The 14,462-nt window shown below is 41.4% G+C and overlaps 1 protein-coding gene across 1 annotated transcript in view; it reads right to left on the reverse strand.

Moving 5' to 3' along the window:
• The window catches only part of LOC110988481 (neuropilin and tolloid-like protein 2), a 50,989-nt gene that overhangs the window by 4,870 nt on the left and 31,657 nt on the right, over positions 1-14,462 (reverse strand). The window contains 8 exon segments of the mRNA XM_022252007.2: positions 2-252; positions 425-541; positions 1,533-1,761; positions 2,499-2,632; positions 2,892-2,921; positions 4,176-4,424; positions 5,248-5,421; positions 8,535-8,579. Coding sequence (XP_022107699.2) covers positions 2-252; positions 425-541; positions 1,533-1,761; positions 2,499-2,632; positions 2,892-2,921; positions 4,176-4,424; positions 5,248-5,421; positions 8,535-8,579 — 1,229 coding nt within the window.

The following is a 14,462-nucleotide window of genomic DNA, read 5'->3' on the forward strand; positions in this document are numbered from 1 at the left end:
GGTACTTGCCGTTTGCACTGTTTTGCCTTTCACCAAGAGAGTTCATCTCCACGTTCTCGCCGTCCATCAGGATCTGCACTTGCTGGTTGAGCATCTTGCGTCGGCTAGCCATGGCCTTGGCCTTCTCGCGCGTTCTGAGACAGGAATGCCGACAGGTCACGACGACCACGATCAGGGTGACAGTCAGAATGATCCCCATGGTGACGGCCAGCGCTGTGTTCACCGTTTTTGTGCTACCCTTTTGGTCATTATCTGGAATTTATACAGTAATTAATTTAAGGAATTGACTTAGAGGTTGTGGGAAAGTATAAACAAAATTTGAGAAACTTTAGGAAATATGGGGCAGTTTGAAAACCAACAATCAATCATCTCAGTGCCAGCACATTGACACCCCCATGTAAACCCGTAGCATGACTTCTCTTACTGCATCCCTCTTCATCAAACGGATAATTCCAGCAGTTCTGTCTTCCATTGCACTTCAGCGACTTGTTCAAGCACATATAAGGTCCGCAGACAATCATACCCTCTTCAAGGCATGGTTCTGGTTGTCCAAAGAAGAAAAAAGAGGCGATTATCAAGCAATGTAGAGGTAGCCTGAGAATTTTTTTTGAAGGAGCAGCTACAAAGTTAGGGAATGCTGTAGGTCATATTTTGTCGGGAGCACCCCTGTTCCAACTTGGAACAAAAGCATGTTCCCTAAGGGGATTGAGTAACATATTTTTAGCACGTGTTACTCGGGGATTAGCCATCTCTGTTAGAAAATTGCAGCATATTCCCACCTAGAACTCATAGCATTCGAACAGGAGGATATCAATGGGAACAGGAACATTCCAAAATATGAGAGATTCCCTTCTTCTGCTGGATAAGATTTTATGGAGATATTTTTGGAGGCTAATGTGGGGTTGGTTCAATCGAGTTTTAGGTGTGTTTTTTATGTGATATAGTGGCCCCCCCATGTACTAATCAAAGGTTATTTTTCAACATCCAGCCATGATAGAGTGAAGAGATTTTTTAACAAAGTTGTGAGCCACAAGTGAATTCTGAGGTGTTTTGGTGTTCTTCCAGAATTCTTTAGAAGAATATACACTGTGAAAACAAGCCAAGATCTGAGAGTCTGAATGATACTGATAGAGTTCTGAAAATATCTGTCCCATGATGATGGACAGAGTACACTATCCAAAACGTTGAGTAACCCCACAGTCTCTTCTTAGAACCTCCCCATTCACAAGAGAGATTTACTCCACAGAGTTTCTGCAAGTTTTAGTTCAGAGTTCTGTAAAAATGTGAGAGAGGGGGTCGTAAAGGGGAAGGGCCGAGTAGTTAGAGACAATGAACTGTGTGACTCGTTTCGAGTTGAGTTATTAGGTCATGAAGGTCGCATGGCGTCACAGTGAGTAGTCGAGTTGAGTCAGTCCCTTTCCAATCAGGACTCAAATTGAGTCTGCCATAATTCTGTCTCAAGTCGAGTCACTGACTCTAGTCGTTACAGCCACGGGGGATGGTGGGTGTTACATGTCAAGAAGAGAACTTACTGTCTGTGTATGCAGTGTACATCATCTCAACCTGGTTGTAGGAGCTGCGATTGGACGCAATAAAGCGAATGAACATGCGATTGCTGATGGCCATAGCAGCAGGAGCATTGGTGCTGCAGTATTCACGCATCATCCACTTGGCCGTGCTGTATTTGTCATAAATTATGAGGCGATTTTCCTCGCAATCATTGACACTGCTCAACTCAAAGAGCGGGAACGTGATCAGGATCTGTAAAAACAGAAAAAGTGCTGTGTCCAGAACATGAGGAAACAGCACCGCACTGACTTTTTTTTGGGGGGGTGAGAATCTATTTTGACTCCATTGTGAAATCTGGAGAAAATGTATTGAGACTCTGCTTTGATTTTGCAAGCATTTCTCACGCAAGTTTTCCAACTGTATCAGTGAAATTCTGTAACAAAGGTATTTGAACCTTCTCCAACAAACGTTTGGTTTATAAGCACTGTGCTTTCTAGGTCCTCGTGGGAAGAAATGCCCCATATTGGAGAAAAAAATTATGTTGGGCTATTACCCCTAACACTATTTTAGCCCTTTTTACCTCCAGGAACGTTAAGTTCAAGAACTGGCTAATATAATTTACCAAGCAGAGGGCGCTTATCTCTCTTTCTGCCTTCAATAAGGTTGCCCCGCCTCTTCTTTATTAAACATTGAAAATTTGACTCTTTCAATGGAACGAAGTCCCAGGATTTTTTCCAGGGTCTTTTTAAGTTTCCAATTTCTTTTTTCACCACCAAATCGAAGAGTTTCTTTGAATGTCCCCCACACACCTGAAAACAACTGATCTCCAAAAGAGTGCACAGTTTTATTTTTTTGCCATCCTTGCCCAAACTGTCAAACGACTATCCAATTTTTTTCATCCATGAAAGAATACCCTCCTCTCAAGTATACTGTTTCTATAACGTCGACGCTTTCCACTGAGTTATGACAAATTAAGCGTATGGTGAAACCTTGTTATCCTCGGGCATGTCGATCTGCCATGTGCAGTCCATAGGGGCATGCGCGTCTTCCTTTCGTACCAAGTCGGTGCCCATTTTGATGGTAAACTCTCCGTCATATGAACCAGACAGATGGAAGAAACACTCTAAATCAGTAACTAGCAAGTAGAATAATAATAACTCAAGGACAGTTTTTCTAAATAAAGACTTTAAAAAGCGGCAATGTGAAATAAGACAAAGATAAAGGCTATTTTCTAAAGGCTATTTCACGGCCTTCCATTACCATTTCCCGAAACACATTGCACGGCCAAAACCACTGACACAAGAAGCTTTGGTAACAGCAACATGAACTCCCTGAATACCTTTACAATTTCTTTTGCATTGTAAATGAGAGTAACCACTCACCTTGAGGTTCTGGAGTTGATCGCGTCGGAGCTGAAAAATGAAAGACAGCATGTCCCTTAAACTTATGAGCTATACGCTTCGGTAGAATGCAACATAAAAATTTAATCAGACCACAAAGGTGGTTTCAACAAGAAACAACATGTCACAAAATCATGCAAAATATAAAATATCATCACGTAGTGACAATGATAACACTCTAAAAACTCCCGGGGCAGATTGACCCAGAGTTGGGTCCCATTCGGCGTGACCCTTTTCCGGGTCAAATTATGACCCAGAAAGGGTCAAATACGACCGGAAAAGGGGGGGTCACTTTTCGACCCAGAAAAGGGTCACGCCGAATGGGACCCAATTCTTGGTCAATTTGACCCGGGAGTTTTTAGAGTGTGAAATGAAAAACATGTCCTGTTTAGTCAGGCATACGCCTCAGCTGTTTATCCATTTTGTAGTTAAATGCTTTTTTAATGGAGACCAATTCTTGGTCATTTAATTTGTGATTAGAATTTTCAACAGAATGCGCCTCACCGGAACAAAGAAATGTAGTCGAGTAACCCCACGCAGACCCATCCAAAACCCATCCAAAAGCAACCTTTGTAGCCCGTCCAATCTGCAGTCACTTTGATGCATGGTCATTCTTATGAGGCCTGGGAAGTCGCGCCGGGGGCAGCGTTTGCGAGCGTTACTCGACTGGGTTAGCACGGGTATACTCCCGGTGCCGACGCACAGCATGAAGTTAGCAAACTCAACAAAGAGTGAAACAACGCCTGGTTGAACGTGGGGTATCAAAAACCCAGATGGGTTCGCCCAAGGTCGAGTTCAAACCAAGTTGAGAGGCTGCGGGTAGCAGGAGCATACCCTCTCAAGTCAGGCCGGTTATTTCAAGATGGCAGAAAGGTAAACGGTGTTTGTTCGTGTGATGTGATCCGGGGTTAGTGTTTGTGCAACGTGTTTTTCTTCACTTGAAACTGCAAGTATTGAGAGAACATGCGCACGCAGCCAAGGACATACAAGAAGAATGTGTGCAGATGAGCATGTTTTAATGCTGTGCTGATGGCTATTATGAATTTGAAGATCTCAGCAAATTTTCTGCTCTTTTGCTGAAATTGATTTTTCAGGTATATAGTGCCTCTGCCAACGTCATTTATGGATCCAAAAGTTGGAAAGAGTTACAAATTTCCAAGGAGTTTTCTTATCGCTCAAACAAAGAAAATTGTTCTTTAGATCATAATGTAGATCCGTCTAGTGTTTTCTGTAAAGAAAATTAATTTATGAAAGGCAGTTGCTCACCTGGAATAAACCTAAATGTTGCGTAAAATCCGCTATATTCCAGCTCGTCGTCTGTCTCGAACAACATCCAGAGGTAGCGGCCACTCGAGGTGATTTTGCCCGGGGACTGATTCCCACATATCCGGCCGATCAGCGGCGAGAAGCCAAACCGCCCGTCTCGTATCTCCAAGTAATCGTACTTGCAATCATCGCTAAGCTCGATCTCGAAGTCTGGATCGAACGTCACTTCCACAACCTCGTTCTCTCCCGCTGAGATTATGTAAAAGTTCCCAAATTAATAATAACTGTATTTCCATTAAGTTTGAACGCTGAAAATTTGTGAAACGTACTTAAGTCTAGCCAGAAATTGGTTACATGGCTATGGCTTTTTGCCATTGGCGAAGCCGTTGACAACAACGCCCACTTTGGACATAACATGGCAGTATCTTCTTTGGCGGGAAGTTACAAAGGAACATGTTGGCACGTGATGCCATTGATCAATGAATGCAGAGAATACGCCACTCGAGCTCAGGGTTTCCCAGGGAGCTCTGCCGTAAATATACGCAGTAGAATTAAAAGTACACATTTTGTGTATATCTATAGTGGTAACAATGCAAAGCTACTAGTGGCTTTGCTAAGCCAATTATTAGGCCTACATTGTAAAGACAATGCCGGTGACAATGGTAAAACGCCACCACCCAGCCGCAGCAATGACAGCGGTATAGGCTCTGATAATGATACGTGCAATAGGATTCTGGGTGTTGGTGCCCCCTCTAAAGGTTTCTTGAAATTGAATTCCCCAAACCAAGGGAGTCTTTGTAAACATTTTTTGTGTCTGTAAACATTATAAACTTTTTTAAAGGAATCAGACAAAGATAAAAAAAAGAGAGAATTGGGTGGTTATTTCATTTGTGCTGGTGTCACTTGAGATGGGAATATATATACATGTAATAAGGGAATTTCTTACCGTAACTTGACCAGAGTGCTTAATAATGACGCCAGGAGCCCATGGAAAAAAATACTCAATTTCAGAGAAGTCCGATAATTGCACATGGCACCGCCAAAAAAAAACACTAGTCGACAGAGAAGTTACCTTCAAAAAAGAATAGGCACTGCATCTGGGGTGAGTACAGGAATGGGCTATAAGGATCGCCGACGAAGTGATTGTCGTAGTACATGAGATACTGAGCATCAAAGACATATTCGCAATACGTGGCCGAGTCGTACTCTCCGGGGTACGGGAAGATTTGACGAGGGCCGTCATCCGCTGAAAAGAATTCGACATAGAAATTTGATAATAGGGGTACTACGAAAACTCTTTTCATTGCCAATGAGTGAAAGTGAGACAAAAAAGCAGTTTGATGTTACAATGAAATTCGTTATGGAGAGAGATGAAAAGATAGAGATTCCTTGGTGTGAATAAGCGGGAACGCAAAGCGTCCGATGATCAAAGAATCTACACTTTTTAGTTCTTTCTACGACTTAGGCAAACCACATTCCTGCAACCACTCTGTCCAATGTACAAGGAAGCATAAAGTGTGGAATTTTAGGCTTTGAGATGAACTCAATGGGTATGCGACTGACCCTTCAGTGGATGTTACTAACTCGACGGACGCATGGTTGGACAACTTCTGTTGCATTCATTACAATGCGCCATATACTGTACATGTACATGACGTTGTCCAGAAACGGAAAGCCACGCTATAGACATGTAGCAACCATGTTGGACTGTACGACTTACACTTTATATTCTCTGTATTACCTCACAAATGCAAATTAATTTCATCACCGAAACACACTGGATTCGAATATGAACGCTATCGATGTGTCTGTATGGAATCAAGGATTTCTCTCACCAAGCTGGTGTGGCAAACGACTACACTTTTGGAGGCATTGACCGTCTATTCAAATGGAGACCACGGGACCCGACTTTGGAATTTGTTCCTTGACCACACGTTGAATGCACGCACCGCAGGAAATCATTTTGTTTTGCAAACAGGAACTCGGGACATCATCTGAGAACTATTGATGGGTAAGCTTCTAGCAATGGAGCCCACTTTTTTAAACGTTACACGGATTGTCATTGCTTGTTTAAAACAATGCGGGATTGTACTTTCATATATATCAGAGAACTGATGGCGGCTATTAGACGTGAACATAGAAGACGTGAGAGTGAAATTCAGTAAAAAAAAATACGAGAAAAACGCAAGGAAAAAATGAACGATAGAGACCGAGTTACAACCAATAAAGGAACAGTGAAGAAATCTGAATACCATTATAAAAATCAAATAAAAAGATTAGAGATGAATAAAATATTTTTTTAATGTTATAAAATGAGAAAAACACTATTTCACTTTAAGTGAAAATCTGTAATGACCATTGAACATGAACATGAAACTGTTATTGCAGGGCAAATTGAAAAAAAGGAAACTGGACGCCCAGAACAGAGTACGGAAATGTCAAGAGCATTGATTTTCTGGTCCTGCCTGAGGTTGTAATATACACCGCAATTGCAATTTCTGTGTCTGCCGCTTGAATCGATTTTGTCGTTTCGTCGGTTTTTTTGTTTTGTTTTTGTTTTTGTTTTGTTTTGGTTTTTTTTTTTGTTTTAGTACAGTTAACTTTATGTTCTTTTTAAGAAATGGCATTTTACTTTGTTATCTTCAAAATAATCGTGGCTTCTCTAAATTGATGTCACGGGTGGTTTAATGGTAGGCATTTACCGTAGCCTATTATACCAATTCCTGCCTAACACATATCAGCGTTCCCTTTCGGGAATATACATTGTTGTAAGAATTTAAATAAGCAGTGTCGCTACGAAAGCCTTCCGAACGATGTCTGAAAAATTACATTACTGAGCAGTCAAAAATAAATCGTTTATGGGGTCTAGTATACAATTTTCTTATATAGGTTAGAGGATGCATATACGCGAGCGTGTCAATCCCACCGCATCCACTGAATTCCAGCGAAAGCGGTTTGTATCTTCCCATTACACAGCGAATCACGCAAAATAAAACCCTGTAGGCCTAAAATAACATTGACTGTCCCTAAATTCGCATCTCACTTTTAACAGACAGATGATGACTGACCTTATTGACTGTATTGCAGAGTACTCCAGCCACCAAATCTCTTAAGGCAGGTTTTGTTTTCACAATTTATTTTCAGTTTGACCGGATAAATTCAATCGCGATATGGGGAACTGATGAGTCGTGCTTCCATACAACCGTGAAAATAATCTCCCGGGCGAAACAAACCGTAGGCCTATTGTGGTTATGTCTGCTGCCGAAATCAGATTGTTTTTCTGTTACTTCACGATAATGCGAATAAAAAGCCTCAATGCATCGCCTGACTGAGGCTTTTCGGCACTGGCATGGTCAGCTCAGGCAATTTGGCCGGAGAATTGTTTGCATGAAATTTAAGCTGCATGACCATTAGTACATGCACCCGTGGGACATGCAACGTCGCAACCAGTACTGTGACATCCCCAGAGTTTGCACTTGTCGATCTGCTCCAATTTTTGTGCACAAAAGCAAATGAGGTCAAGAGGCGAGTGAGGTAGGCCTATGTGGAAAGCGTTATGCAGATCTAGATACAGTCTGAAAACTCCTGGGTCATATTGACCCAGAATTGGGTCCCATTCGGCGTGACCCTTTCCGGGTCAAATTGTGACCCAGAAAGGGTCAAACATGACTTGAAAGGGCATCATATTTTGACCCCGAAAAGGGTCACGCCGAATAGGACCCAATTCCGAGTCAATCTGACCCGGGAATTTTTAGATTGTAGATCTATTTATCTGTACATGAGGCGTGCAGCAGGAAAATTGTTCTGTATTTTCAGCACAAGTACACAAACAATTAGTATGATTTATAACGGCTAAAGTCCCACTTCTCATAAACTCCACGCATAGGGTCAATACAGTGTATTATTGGGAAGAAGTCTGATTTGACAAGGGATCAATGAATGCCATGCAACTCGTATGCATCATAACCAAAATTAATACGAGCAATATCGTTAAACAATTGCGAGTAACGTTTGAATAAAATCTGGTACACTGAGTTCTTTAATTCACGTGAACATGACAATTGGAATATTCCATACAAAAGACATTGTTGGTATACCTTGTGATTCGGAGCAATCCTTTATTTAGTTACATATGAAATGCTTTGCACCAATACACTGTTTTCAACAAAGACGAACGGCACAAAGAAAGCAGTTCATTCCAAAGATGGTGGTCGCTATGCAAAAACCAAATCACGAGGTATAGCAACAGTGACTTTAGTCTGGGGATTCAAATTGTTATGTTTATGTGCAATAAGATAGCACAGTGTACCAGATTTTATACAAATTATTTTAACTTACAAAGGCTTATTAGAAACTTACCGCCATCCTGTCCACAGCACGTGAGAACTAGCACCAATAGGAAAACTGCATCAATTAACAGAACGACAAAAACAAAGACTTTAATAGTTCGTGTAGGACTGTCATGGTTTACATATTGTTGATGCATGTGTGAGGGAGCCAGTTTGAAACTTGGAGTGATGCTCCTTTCCCTCCAACCTTTTGTCTGGAGATTGTAAAACGGCGTAGAAAATGGGTCACATGTTTCACAATAGTGCGCCTCCAAGAGTTTGCAACGCACTAGCCTATCATAACGCACGACAGCTGTCGACCCAAATATGCGCGTTTGGAAAGGGTCGACAGTTTTCGCGCATCGTGATAGGCCAATGCGTTGCAAGCTCTTAGAGGCACACTATTGTGAATCACCCGTATTGCGGCAAACTCGATCTGTGTCCGAAACGGGCTTCCAGAGCTACGGCTAGGTCTACTGTCTATGGGTCTCCATGCATTTCCAATGGAGCGAAGACCTAGACGTAGCTCTAGACAACAGATTCGGATGCAGCCTTTGAGTATCGAGCGGTAAGCAAACTGAACTAAAGGTTTTCCCAGCCAATTTCTGAAATGTTTAAATGAATTAGTAATAGCACCATTCGTTTTTGAGCGAAATTAACGAACATTTAAATCCCCCTTTCTATATTTACAAATACAAATTCAATCTCAAGGAGGGTGCATTCAATCGTATAGAGTCACCGTTCAATTTCCTGATATTACGCTGGTTTAGTATATTGACATTCGTTTTTGCACAAATTGAATGCACCTTTGCAATCCTGCGTTCATTTTAATTTGAACTCAAATCTATTTCGGAAAACGTGCAGGCGATATCACGCGAAGTGTTGTTTAAACATATGCCTGGTCATGTATTAGAATGGTTTGTGTGCCAACAGAAAGTTACATTCGTAGAAGTGTGATGATTGAAATAAACCACTCATGTTGTCATTGGAAACTATTGGAAACCTATAAACCCCAGCGCTGAGGGAACCGTCCTTCTTGTGCTGCGTTTCAATCACAGAAACCTTTTTTTTTTACAGTTTGATAACAAACACACTATTAATGAGTAACATGGCATTTATTATCAAAGTGTTTTATAACTTGTGTAACTTTGTAAAACGTTCTAATCAAATTGAACGTATATTTTGCGATTTTAAACTACAGCAAATGCAAAATGATTACTCACTTCCAAAGGGTCACAGTAAAAGACAGATTTTTAACGAAAAAGAATGCACATTTATTGTAATTGGCAAGGAATACGTCAATCCGAAATCCCATCACGTATTTGTAACATCTTAATTAAATGAAGTGTAATGCACATTCATTTCTTTGAAGGATGCGAAACGAAGCCAAGTGCTTAATTGTTATTGCGAAAATGAAACCAGGTTTTAAGTCGTTTTCAAAATCTAAATTAAAATCTTGTTTTACAAATGACATCGCGCATTTTCCAAAATTGGCCGGGAAAACCTATATTATAGGAAAAGGTCGGTGAGCCCGATATAAACATAAAGTAAAAGGCTGATTGGGTTTTTTTCTTCTGAGCCGTGTGTGTCTAGTACCCTTCCACATCAGGCCACAGGCCTGTTGTAATTTCACCTGCAAAATGAGTGGTGAAGTTAGAAAGTCCGTCTGAAAAGATTCACATGATGGCAGTCGTGCTGGTAACAGCTGTCCTCGTTCAAAATTCCGAAGGAGTCTCTTGCCTTTAACAATTAGTGCTTTCTGTTATAAAGCTAACATTGCCTTTGGCTCAAGTTGTTGGTGAGGCTGTTGTTGTTTCCTGCACCACAGGAAAATTAACTGGACATTAGTTCGCTATGCTGGTTAGCAGCATTTGGACTGACTGAAAAACAAAGCAAAGTGCTTTCGGAATAGGTCGATAATGCAGATGTTTGGGAAATGGCAGAGAACGCATTGGGGCAATTCTTTATGTCGCGCGCAAAGAAAAAAATCAGAAAACCTATATACATGTACGTCTTTCGGCATCATCTTAGATTTAAAAGAACAGTTAACGTTCATATATGTACTGCTGGAACTCAGAAAATACACACGACGCTGTCTTCACATTAGAAAATCGGATGTTTCTGCGCCTTAGAATGGGCCTGCATAAAGCCGATGGGAGGTTAACATGCTATCAGACTACATGTAGATTCTCACCGCTAAACCTGAGCCTATTATACACTCCCATGCCCTAGTGCACCACCTAGTTGAGAATTAGCGCATGTGCACTTTATAACTTTACTGTGGATTTCGAGGCAGGCGGCGTGGGCACCGTTCCGACAATTATATATAAAACGGTTTTGCCCGTACCCAACGTATGTTAATAAGCACTGTATGCTCAGTGCTATCCGAGAGCTTGCGAAAAAAAACTCACAAGCCTACTCGGGTGGGACTCGAACCCACGACCTCCTGCTTACTAGTGCAGATGTCTTAACCACTCCACCACCGAGCTTGCCGGGGTCGGCTGGCCGGTCCGAGTCAAATGAAGCAGCGGGTACCGCGAACTATTTTCAAGATGTATTTTTTTGCGCTGGGGAGATGTTAATTATATATATAACGATTTTGCCCGTACCCAACGTATGTTAACCGTTCCGACACTTCTCTCCGCAGATGGAGACCATAATTTATTTTTAACAATATACAGACAAACAAAATTCACAAACATAACCTGGTAACTAAAAATTGATAAGACAACATTAAACCACCGTATTATATGAACCCAGCTGCACAAAATTTGAAACAAATTCTGCAAAAGAGATTTTAAAAAATAAACACGATCAGATTTTAACGAAAATACGTCCACCGTCTTTCCCATTTTAAAACAACTTTTCTACTTCATCCAAACAAAATAAATTGCCGTGTGTATTAAGCCCCAATAAAAACATAGGTAGTATTTTCAAGTTACTGCGAATTGAATGTTTTGCGCGAGAATAACTTTGGCCGTGTAGTAGTGCGTGTATACATTGATGGAGTACATTGTACATGAACGTGTACCTGTGCACACATTAATCATGGCCGGCCGGTCAGCAGAGAGCCAAAATTGAAATTGATCAAAACACAGGCCAATTCGCAATAGCTTAAACATAACATGGTAACCTTTTTCAAACTCTCTTTCAATTATCAAGCATGTATGGAAAAACTGGAAAACACTTCAAATTTTCGAGTTAAAAATACCTTTTTTTACGTTCGGAAATGTAACGTACACAGACTTGACATCTTTCATCCCATTTTCTACGAAATCACTTATGATTAACAAGGAACACGTCGCAAAATGAAATCTGAACCCTGATTATATTTCTCTGGTACAAATTCAGCAAACTTTTACACAATGCGGAAGATCTCCGCAGATGGATTTTGGCATAGTCGTTTACTGGCGCCATTTTAGAAAGCAACAGAAAGTGACCACGGCTTTGCCGAATTTTAGCGCATGCGCAACAACTAAGTGGAACTTAAGGGGCGAACATACGTGTAAAGTCACGTTCGGGGAAAAGAAAAAAAACATCCAAATCACGTGTCCCAGCCGGATATCACGAGCGCTGCGTCCACGAGGACTGCGCATGGATTGGTGTTGTCGATAACAAGCCACATTTCAACCAGTCCTCTTTACGGACGTGTGAAGATGCTGTGGGCATCAGTCACAAAAATTAGTTTGTCATTCGTTGCAGGGCGCTGGCGGCGCGTGGCAAGTTCACTGACCGCTTAGAGAGGTGACTGGGTAAAGTAATTGACAAATTCTTCCTTTGCGTTTGGTTGGAATATCTATTTTCAAAAAAGACACTCTTCAGTTTACACTCATTTCGTTGATCAATAACAGGGACGAGTCTACATAGTTCAACTGACGTCAACAGTGGGGGCTTGAGCCAGGCAACCTTTTTTGTCGCTTATAGTAAGATAGTTTTACTACACAGCACCACAAAAGGTGAATGACCGGTCTCACATTACCCCTCAACACCCGAGGTCTTAGTTCAAAAGTTAGTATCACAGTTCTCCACATCACAAACTGTAAAGCAACTTTATTCAGAACCGTTAGTTGTTTTCAAACATAAAGGGTTTGTTTGCGGGTGAAGACAGAATAGACCCGTGATAGGCCTTCACTGTACTAATGAAATTTTCATTCTAAGCCATGGAGTATCCGCCCCACAGACATATAAACGCACAAACCGCCGGTTTTGCGCGTAAAACCGTGATTTTGAAAAGTATGGGCAAACAATGAGCGAAGCGACAGATGGCAGCGCGTCCAGTGCGCATGACGTGCAACGCACTTACATTGCCTGTATTTGTTTACATGTAGGCCTATATGAGCTTCCAAATACGTTCACCTTTTTTTGCTCTTCGGTACTGCTATCTGTTCTTTTCAACTGTTGCAGCCACATTGTTTTGAATCCCAAATTAAGTAAAGAGAGAGGTTATTTTACAATAGAAAAATTTTATGGCTGGAATTCTTCATTTTATGTAACAAAAACAAAAACAAAAAAATACATCTTGAAAATGGAATTCTTCAACTGTGCGTAAATTCCCTATGCCGGAGGGTGAATTTGCCCGTATTTTGATTCTAGTCGGGCGCCGGGCAGGTCACGAAAACCCCCGTAGTTTTGAATAGGGCTTGGTGGTCTATGCGTTTATTATGTCTGTGATCCGCCCCGAGCTGAAGTGCACCCCCAATCGGCGAAAGAAGGACAGGTGGTTACAAGCGGGTTCTTGCACGTGTTCTGCGTGTACGCAAAGACCATACATGCCGCAATAAATTAGTTACTCGCACTCAGCGTGCTCGGCGTCAAACGCGCATACTTGCGCACCTCATGACCCGCCTATGCATGAAGTTTTAGGATACACCATGAAGCAATAAAACACATAGGCATAAGTAGGTTATAACGAATGAAATAAAGATCACTCATAGGAAGTACATCAAGGCAGTCATCACCGTGTATATACATCATTCGTTATGATTTAAAGATGCCATGGACCACACACAGAAAATAGACCATACGTATATTCAACTATACTTTCATGCGATCCTGGTTTTCTAGACACATTGCTTGTATGTGTGAAGTCGTGAATTTATTTGTTCTAAGGATACGCGGCGACGTAATTGCACTTAAAGAATGGCTGAACAGTGAAAACATACTAGGGCCTACATGTAGCTGGCTGGCTGCACTAGGCATGACCTACTAGTCTGTTAACGGTACACCAAATATAATAAGTATATAGTCCTACGCAACGCACATCACCAGAATTTCTTGATGCCAACGGTGCAATTTCATGAGCGCTCTAATTCCTAAACTTCGCTTTATTAAATATAAATGTGGTGCAGGCCCTACCTAAAATCGCACAAGAAGAAACTATGGTGTGAATAGATTATTGAACAAACTTTTTATAGTTTGAACACATACTATCTGGCTGATACATTTCATCAGAGTTTAAAAGTACTTGCATACAATGCTTCCCGAGTTAAATCAATAATGTTTTCATAAACATAATACAGTCGCGCCAACAAATGGAGCTTCATTACACGGTCGGCAGATACACGCCGCAGGCTGACCTGTAATATGAAGAGATATGCCACCCCGCGTGAACGGCATAATAATTCATCATAAGCCCAGGACAGAGAGGTATTAATAGGATGGCACTATAGATACGGTTAAATCACGCGTGACTGATTCATTATTCTTCGCAGACACGCAGGAGGATATAATGTTGCGCATGTCCAGGCGTTCGCACCGCATGCCTTAATTCAGTCTAAACAGCCCCACGGGAGAAAGATTATGGATAGGCCCGTTCCATCCTTTCACGCAGCGCAAACTTACCGTAAAAATATGCATAGGCTAGACTGTTCTCTGTTGTCTCTGCCTCACTTTGTAGAGTGTAACTGCACGAGCAGAGAGACTTGTGAATGGCTACTGTTTCATGTTGCTATTAAAGTGT

The sequence above is a fragment of the Acanthaster planci genome, linkage group LG06, assembly GCF_054643075.1.
Source record: "Acanthaster planci isolate LZ-2023a linkage group LG06, COTS_SCS, whole genome shotgun sequence".
Lineage (NCBI taxonomy): Eukaryota > Metazoa > Echinodermata > Asteroidea > Valvatida > Acanthasteridae > Acanthaster > Acanthaster planci.